Below are 9,694 nucleotides of genomic sequence, written 5' to 3'. Positions count from 1 at the left end.
TAAAGTATAAAAAGTATAAAATCATGACTGGTGTGGAGAAAGTAAATAAGGAAGTGTTATATACTCCTTCTCATAACACAAGAACTAGGGGTCACTACATGAAATTAATAAGCAGAAGGTTTAAAACAAATAAAAGGAAGTATTTCTTCACACAACACGCAGTCAACCTGTGGAACTCTTTGCCGGAGGATATTGTGAAGGCCAAGACTATAACAGGATTCAAAAAAGAACTAGATAAGTTAATGGAGGATAAATCCATCAATGGCTATTAGCCAGGATAAGCAGGGATGCAAAACCATGCTCTGAAGTGTCCCTAGCCTCTGTTTGCAAGAAGCTGGGAATGGGCGACAGGGGATGGATAACTTGATGATTTCCTGTTCTGCTCATTCCCTCTGAAGCACCTTGCATTGGCCACTGTCGGATGACAGGATACTGGGCTAGATGGACCATTGATCTGACCCAGTATGACTGTTCTTATGTTCTTTGGTCCTTTACCTAACAGGGCAACTGTTCCAGTGGCCCAGAATGCGTATTTTTATATATATTGTATATATTTTAAAAGGCTACGATTTTTTCCACAGAGGTCGCGGAAGTCACAGAATCCATGATTTCCAGCGACCTCTATGAATTCAGCTCTGTCCTTCAGGAGCTGCAGGGTCCCGTGCCCCCCACCCCGGTGCGGGGGAGGGGGACCCCACAGCTCCCCATGGCTGTCGGTGACAGGGGCCCCTGGAGTTCCCAGCCGCTGCAGGGCCTCAGCTCCTTGCTGCTGCTGGGGCCCCCCCGGAGCTCTGAGCTGCTGCGGGCAGTGGGGCCCTCCTGCAGCTCCCAGCCAACACAGGCAGTGGGGCTCCCCAGAGCTCCAAGCCGCAGTGAGTGGCAGGGACTCCCACTGCTCCGAGCTGCCGAGGGTGGTGGGGCCACAGCTCCTAGCCGCCGTGGGCAGCGGGGGGGGGAGGGTTGTAGCTCCCAGTTGCCAGGGGGGCAGGGGTACCCTGGAGCTCTGAGTCACCGCCCCCAGAGTTCCAAACCACTATAGGTGCCAGGGGTCCTTCAAACCTCCCGGCCGCTGTGGGTACCGTGGAGCGCCGAGCCCCCACAGACGGTGGGGGCCCCCTGACCTCAGAGCGGCTCCTGCAGCTGCCCAACCTCCGCAGGTGGTGTGGGGACCCCGCAGCTGGGATCCCCATTTTGTCAGGGATATTTTTAGCAAAAGTCAGGGACAGCTCATGGGCTTCCATGAATTCTTCTTTATTACCCGTGACTTCTATTAAAAATATCCATGCCTTAAAATCTTAGCCTTAATGCATACAGTATGCATTGTGATGGGGGCATCAAAACAGCAACAATGAAACTAGAATGAATATCCTAGCAATCACTACATGAACAGAACAGTCCTTTCAGAAGGGCCCACTTAATGAGCATATACGGAATTATGGTAAATTAAAAAGTGTTCCACCTAAACTCTTATTTCCCACATGATGATTGTAAGAACAGTAATTGCTTTCTAATGCTTTGAACTCTATTGTACTGTTAGGCATGCAAGTACATACACTAGCACTTATCCAGTACCTTATATTTCAGGGTAAGTGCACACAAAGGCAGTTATGGACTTTTCCAAACTACATTTTATCTCCAATTATACTACTACTCCTTTCCATTATTCTCCTCCCCTCTTATCAGCTTATCTCATCTTTGTGTGCATCATCTCCTCAGTTTAAATAAACTCAGAAGGGCCAGAGCTTGAGCACAGTAACAGTTTATGAACCAGTCTGACTTCTTGAGGCAATGCACCAGAACTAAAATTTTATTTTGGCCAATAAATCATTTGTTTAAGAAAAATGTTTGAAAAAACTGCAACTGTATTACTTTTGTTTATTTTTAAGAGTAACGTGAATTCTTAACCTATGTGTCTAATACCAACACACACAAAAGTAGGATTTAAAGCAATTTAGACACATTTCAGCAAGTACATTTTATTTCAGTGAAGTTATGTATTAATATTTTATTTCAAAAATAGTAATGTACAAGTCATCTTTGGAGAATTACATCGTCTATAGATTATTGCAGATAAATAGTTATCGGGGACTTTTAAAATATAAGAATTGTTTTAAACGTGCTTTAACCTAAAGATGCTGAAGTTAACAAAAGGGAAGTTTAGCCATCTGTTCTAGATGTATGACAATTTTAACACTACAAAGCTATGGTTACTTTCCAAAGTTTGTTTTTAAAAAACGATTCTTCAAACTATTCTGTAAGCCACAAAACAGTTTGTCTTTATGTAGTAAAGAGATACAAATAAAGAAAGGCTCCAATCCTGGAAACACTTATACACATGTTTAACTTATGCATGCAAGAAGTCTCATTGAAATAAATGGGACTAGCCATGTTTGTAAAGTTACTTATGTGTGTCTTTAATAGCCTAGTTTATTTAAAAAATGCCCAGCTTCTGAACCAGGGAATACATGTAAAGAGGCCAAAGACTGAAAAGCAGATGAAAGTGGATTAGACTATATTTTTTAATGACTTGGTCTTCAATTAGTAATGTCAACTACAAATATATTAGCATGCAACACTGCAGCACTGAAGACCATGATTCGTTTTCATTAGAAAGCTTAGATCACAAAATCAGGACAGTGTTTCTATAAAAAACAAACCATTGTCAGCAAAATTAATAAGTGGTTATTTGAGCAGATTTAAATATTTAATACATTTCAAAACACTTCAGAAGTTACATTAAATGCTGTTTAGTAAGTAAACATAACGTATCAAAATTACTTTCAAAAGGCTATAATGTATATATATATATATATATTTATATATATATATATATATATATATTCACTGAATACTTCTGTACTACAGTATTCATATTATGAATGAAAACGGTCTATGATAGATATTTTCTTTGGTACAATGCACTTAAGTGTGACTTGGCCATATGCTCCTAAAGTATAAGGGCATATCAACATAGCTGCTTAATGGAAATGTTCATTAAATTATATTAATGTAACAGTAACTTACAATACTGTATGCATATTGACCATATACTTTTCTTCTTTAACTTGCAGTAGTAATGGCCATTTTCCAAATTCTTGTTTGGTAAGAAATACAGAAGAAAAAGAAAAAGTATAGGAAACCATAGCTTACTTGTATAATTTTAAACATTTGCTTGCCATAATCCTCTGTATTACATAAAGCTGGAAATGAAACAGAAAAATACATTAGTAAATACAGAGAAAATGAAAAACTTTAGACACAAGAATTATTCATAATGGTACAGTTAATAAATCCATTTTCATGTACAATTCTTACAGAAGAAGACATGAAGGGAAAAGAAAGTAGCTACATTGTTTATAAGATGCAATTTTGAGAGGGTGAAGTAGAAATAGAAAACTGATGTATACACAGAAAAGGTCAAGCCTGGTCTTGCTCCCGCATTCATGGGAATGTGTGTGCCCATATAACTTCTAAAATTACGCATAGCAGTTGGCCAGTGACATGCAGCTGCGTATCAGATCAAAATTGAATTTTCAATTTCAATAAGACTGACACAAACAACAAAGCAAACAGTTATTTACCGTTAAATTGTAATCCACCATCAAGGAAAAAAATGATTAATTTTATGATGTTTGTTGTTTTTGTCACACTCAAAGTTAAAACATATTTTGTGTGCATCAATTTTCTTTGTGAAAACACATTTGTTTTGATGAGTTATTTGGGAGTTCTGCTTTTTAAAGGACTCCTGTAACTCCACAACTTTTTCAAGTTTTCACAAGACAAAAGTCAACTGGCTCCAAAAGTGAAAAAATGTGGGCCATATTCAGGATACAGCACAATTGTATGACCATGTTACAAAATCCTGAAAATACTTGTTTGTAATGTATGGGATGATACAATCACAACTATGGCAGAGCAACTGGTTCCTCAGTGGTGTGGAGGTATTGGAGGATTGCAAGCCAATGAGTGCCATTGACCCAGCAAAGATTACTGGTTAGCACTGGCAAAGATCCACATTGGCTTCACTCTTTACTAGAAAATAGCATAGCATCTGATAATACAAAGAATAAAAGAAGAAATGCGAGAAAAAAGTAGTAACTATAAAGATCAATTCTACAACTTTTGAAACTAACACATACCCTAAACCCATAAAACTCGACAATTGCATCCAATTGCTATTTCTGGAATTCCCTGTGTGAGATTCTGTCCCTTTCTAACTTCTCCCTCTCACTCTGTTCCTGCACGTTCACAATTTCATGATCTCTGACATCAAAGCACAGGAGTTCAAGCCGAAAACCTGGATCCCTTATTGAAAAAAAGAACTCTCATAGAATATACAGCAGCTCCTCAAATCAGTCAAAATAGCTGTGTTATTTGAGTCAGTGACTCAAGCATAAAGATTATTCATACTTTAATTCTCATCATATAAAAGATAACATATTTACACTGTTTACTAAAATGACTGAAGTTTGGTTATGACTAAATAACTCTGAAATGTGAAGACTTTTTTCTCTATTGATATCCTAGACAGACTGCTAGTATGAGCACTTACTTTTTACGGTCCTTGTCTTTTTTCAAACTAACGCTAGGTGTAGATGCAAATGCCTGTGCTTGAAGTAACTCAGTAGCAGCTTTCCTCTTATTGAATGCAATCATATCATCTTCCAGGAGTTTTCTTTTTTCCTCCAGCTTCATCCTCTCTTCTTGGTGAAGTCGCTTAAGATGTTCAAATTTAGCCTGCAGCTGTTAACCAAAGCACAAAAATTGCATTTCCAACTAGTGACACACGGTGGTAGCCTTGCCATAGGAAAACACTCACTAATACTCAAAGCAAACTTTGTAAGCTACATAGATAACTTGCATTTTGTTGTTATTGCAGATTTCTTACATATCTTGAGCTCTTAAAACACTGATTCATAAATCAAACACAGGGGTACCATAATCCTGTTAAAAAAAAACTTAAAGAAACTTTCAGAGTACAATCACATATTTATATGCATTTGCATTTACAAAAAATGCTTAAACAACCATTTTTTCCCCAAACAACTTTTTAAAAAAAAGGCATTTAGGATGACATGTATACAGATTTTAATTCGTATTAAAAATTAACAGGGAGACACATGGGTCAGCAATTCTTTTCCACCACTAACAGGGAGTAAATAAGCACCAAACCTTCTTATTCTGGATGATCGATTACTGCACGTAACATAATGCTGGAGCCTATAAATTGCAAGAACTAAATAGGGCACTAGATTTGCATCAGGAAATATCTTCTGTGGATCAAAAATTGAGGCATCCACAGGTAACATTTCCAAAACTGAAGAGAGGGCCACCTTTATGGTTCAACAGAGGAGTATCCAATCACCACTGAGCTGAGTAAAGAAAAACAACAGCTTGATATAAACTGGAGTTGTGAAGCTCTTTGATATTGGAACCTCTGAGAAGAGGAAAAGATTAGTAGAGCATTCGAAAATTAGGAATTGTTGGGAGGAATATCCCTAAAACTAGATGATCAGAAAGCCATCAGATGGCTGTATATGTATGTAGCCCAGTGTCCATGACTACAATTTGAGTAGTTGGAGAAAAACTATTTGTTGTATTACAAGAGTTAATTATTTATCTGCAAGAATTGTTCTCTGAAGAAACACATTTTAGGCTTGTCTACACTAGCACTTTTGTCGGCAAAACTTTTGTTGGGAGGGGTGTGAAAAAAACCACACCCCTCACCAACATAAGTGCTGGTGTGGACAGTGCTATGTCAGCAGCAGAGTGTCTCCCACTAACATATCTACCGCTGCTCACTGGGGATGGTTTAATTATGCTGGCGGGAGAGAGCTCTCCCACTGGCATAAAGTGGCTACACAGGAGACCTTACAGTGGCGCAACTGTGCCGCTATAAGGTCCAGAGTGTAGCCTTAGTTAGTTTCTCTTTGGATCTGTGCAGTTACAGATCCAAGTGAACCACTGCATGCTCAAAATCTCTGTTGAAGCTGTCCATATGGACTGCCACACTTGGGAGATTAACAAGCAAGTAGTGATCCTGTAGTTCGGTCAGTCTGAGGAGTATTTAGAAGTAACTGCAAGACTACTGTCCTGAATTGGGCAGAATTCAGGTACAGAGAGTAATTCTGCACAAAGAGCTCCAAATACCAACCTTGCATATAAGAGAGATAAGGCAGGTGAGGTAATATCTTTGACTGGACCAACTTCTGTCAGTGGAAGGTACAAGTCCTCAGAGCTACACAGAGCTCTCCTTCAGGTCTGGGGAAGGAAGCAGTGTCTGAGAGTTTGTCTACACTTACAAAACTGCAACTGTGCTGCTGTGGCACTTAGTGAAGATGCTACCTACACCAACAGGATAGTTTTTCCCATCGTCTAGGTACTCCACCTCCCCGAGAAGTGGAGGTGGAGCTACACCAGGAGGTAGGTCGATATAACTGTGTCGCTAGGGATGTGCAGTCAATGGTTTCAGGTTTTTTCCCCTGTACTGAAGAATGTTCTCCTAGAATATTTTGGTGGCCCTTTCCAGAATGCAATCTACTTCTCTGGTGGAATGTCCTTGTTTAGTGAAGGTGGTTTTAAGTGTGTTTAGGTGTGCAACCTGGACTTTCTCTTTGGAGCAAATACTGTGGTATTTGAGTGGCTGGCTGTAGACAATACATTTTTTGGTGCGTCTGGCGTGGTTGCTGGATCTATGGAGATAAGTATGGAGATCCGTGGGTTTCTTGTACATAGATGTTTGTAGGGTTCCATTGATTAAGCTAATCATGGTGTCCAGGGAGTTGATGCTGGTGTGGGAGTGTTCTACGGAGAGTCTGATGGATAGGTGGTGGTTGTTAAAGTTGTGATGAAAATTATGAGGAAGTTTAGGTCTTCTGTCCAGAGGATGAAACTATTATCAATGTATCTCAGATATATCACTAGTTTCATGGTGCATTTTTCCAGAAATTCTTCCTTGAAGTGACCCATGATGAGGCTGGCATATTGGGGAGCCAGTCTAGTACCAATGGCCATTCCCATGGTTTGGGCAAAGTGTTTGTTGTTAAATGTAAACTCAAAGCAGCACCAGACCCTACCAGAACAACAAACGCAAAACCTGAAGACATATCTTCACAGCTACAAAGATCAATACCTCCCATAACACACCTTTCAAGATCCATGGGTTCTACACATGCTTATTACATGTAGTGTACATCACCCAGTGCATCAAATGCCCCAAGAATCACTATGCTTTCAAAAGAGTTCACACAGAAAAACAATAAAAAACAAAAACACACCATATCACTGTGAGTGAACACTTTTCACAAAGCGATCAGTTCATATCTGACCTTTTAATACTTGTCCTCAAAGCTAACCTGCATAACACCTTAAAAAGGAGACCATGGGAACTTAAATTCATACTCTGCTACACACCAAAAACCATTGACTTCACAGGGACACTGCTTTTACGGCTTATTACAACAATTTGTAACACACCACATTGCCTGCTACCCTTAATTGCCCACTTCAAACCCTTTATGAATAACAATCTAACCCCCAATTACCCACTTTATTTCAAGTGACCACTTCAAACATGGGTTACCCCTTCTGCTTAACAATATCTGTCCCAACTTGTATTTAGCTCAGACACTCTGCTTCCTTCCCCAGACCTGAAGAAGAGCTCTGTGTAGCTTGAACAGTACCGGGTTGACCATGGCGCCGGGCCCACACTCAGAAGGGGCCCTGGTGTCCGGACCGTGGCCCCACCTCCCCTCCCCACTCTGTCTGTGCTCTGACTCAAGGTCCCACCCACTGCTCACTCCTCTTCACCTCCCTCCCTCCTGCCTGACCCGTGGGTGTGGGGCCAGTGGCACAGCTGGGTTGGGTGGGCTCTCGGTGGTCATGTCCCAGGGGTCTGCTCCACTTGCAGGTGCAGCTCTGGCTCGGGCAGTCTCTGCTGCCCGCCACCTGTGGGGCCCTGCCCACCTCCCCAGGCCGAGCTGCCTGGGACCAGTGCAGGGACCAGGCCGGTCTCAGCCAGTGGGTGGGGGGCAGCGCAGTAGGCTGGGCTGGGCTGGGCGGCTCCAGGCAAGTGGGTCCTGATGGAGCCCAGCCCAGGGAGGCTCTGGCCTGGCTGATTGTGCCATTCCCAAGGAGCCGGAGTGATCCCTGACTGGCCCCAGCTGTGCTGCAGGCTCAGCCCATGCACAGACATTGGCACTTCCCCGCGGGTGGGGGCGGGGGGGCAGGCAGGGGGCAGGGGGGGGGGGCTGGGGGGGTTGGGGGGGGGGGGCACTGGCAGTGGAGGGGGGTCTGTGTGGGATACTCCTGGGGGAATGAAAACAGGTCCCCCTGCAGATTTCTTTGCTTCCCTTTAGAAAATGACGAAGAAGCAAAGGGAAGCGGGGGGAGTGGGAGGCGGGGCAGCTGGGAATGCCCATGGGCTTAGTTTGGATAGGGTTGCTAGGTATCCAATTTTCAACTGGAACGCCTGGTCGAAAAGGGACCCTGGTGGCTCAGGTCAGCACTGCTGACTGGGCCGTTAAAAGTCCTGTCAGCGTAGCGGGGCTAAGGCAAGCTCCCTGCCTGCCATGGCTCTGCACGGCTCCCGGAAGCAGCGGCATGTCCGCCCTCCGGCTTCTAGGTGTAGGGGCAGCCAGGGAGCTCCGCACACTGCCCCCGCCCCAAGCAACAGCTCTGCAGCTCCCATTGGCTGGGAACCATGGCCTGCGGACAGGGCAGCGCGCAGAACCTCCTGGCCGTGCCTCCATGTAGGAGCCGGAGGGGGGATATGCCGCTGCTTCCAAGAGCTGCCTGAGGTAAGCGCCGGCTGAAGCCTACACTCCTGACCATCTCCCGTGCCGCAACCCCCTGCCCCAGCCCTGATTCCCCTTCTGCCCTCTGAATTCCTCGATCCCAGCCCGGAGCCCCCTCCTGCATCCCAAACTCCACATCCCCAGCTCTACCCCCGAGTCTGCATCCTGAGCCAGAGCCTTCACCCCACCTCCTACCCCAGCCCTGTGTCCTCTCCTGCACCCCAAACCCCTCATCCCTGGTCCCACCCCAGAACCTGCACCCCCAGCTGGAGCCCTCGCCCTCCCTGCCCCCCAACCCTCTGCCCCAGCCCAGAGCACCCTCCTGCACTCCGAACCCCTCAACTCCAGCCCGGAGCCCCCTCCTGTACCCCAAACCCCTCATCCCAGGCCCCACACAAGAGCCCACACCCCCAGCTGGAGCCCTCACCGCCTCCTCCTCCCAACCCACTGCCTCAGCCCGGAGCTCCCTCCCACACCCTGAACTCCTCATTTCTGGCCCCACCCTGGAGCCTGCACCCCCAGCCGCAGCCCTCATCCTCTCCTGCACCCCAACCCCCTGCCCTAGCCCGGTGGAAATGAGAGAGGGAGTGAGGGTGGGGAGAGCGAGCAACAGAGGGAGGGGAGAATTGAATGAGTGGAGGCGGGGCCTCGGAGAAGGGGTGGGGCAAGGGTATTCGGTTTTGTGCGAGTAGAAAGTTGGCAACTCTAAGTTTGGGGGGCATTGCCCCTAGCAGAGGTGAGGAGTGGGGGGGCACATGGGGTCATATGCCGCTGCCCCCCCTTTCTGTGAGTGCAGAGCTGCCCAGCTGAAAAAGAAGGGTGCTGCTCAGCTCCGCTGACTTTGCAGCTGGACACTGCCTTCTGGGTCCTAGTGCTGGTTGTGCTTCACTTCTGTGTGC

General features: G+C 44.9%; 1 protein-coding gene across 3 annotated transcripts in view; it reads right to left on the bottom strand.

The window, feature by feature from the left end:
* Positions 1–1,960: 1,960 nt before the first annotated feature.
* Positions 1,961–9,694, bottom strand: part of SEPTIN10 (septin 10) — a 50,482-nt gene continuing 42,748 nt past the window's right edge. For 2 of the 3 annotated variants that reach the window (XM_026647684.2, XM_026647691.2), the window contains 2 exons: positions 4,553–4,743; positions 3,090–3,200 (listed from right to left, as the gene is read on the bottom strand). In XM_026647684.2, coding sequence (XP_026503469.1) covers positions 3,191–3,200; positions 4,553–4,743 — 201 coding nt within the window. In that variant the 3' untranslated portion in view covers positions 3,090–3,190. Of the gene's footprint in view, positions 2,643–3,089; positions 3,201–4,552; positions 4,744–9,694 lie in introns of those variants that run through there. The other variant, XM_026647685.1, reaches the window with a different exon arrangement.

The sequence above is a fragment of the Terrapene carolina genome, unplaced genomic scaffold (genome assembly GCF_002925995.2).
Source record: "Terrapene carolina triunguis isolate 2854851 unplaced genomic scaffold, T_m_triunguis-2.0 Scaffold21, whole genome shotgun sequence".
Lineage (NCBI taxonomy): Eukaryota > Metazoa > Chordata > Testudines > Emydidae > Terrapene > Terrapene triunguis.
This window is presented reverse-complemented; position numbering and strand designations above follow the sequence as displayed.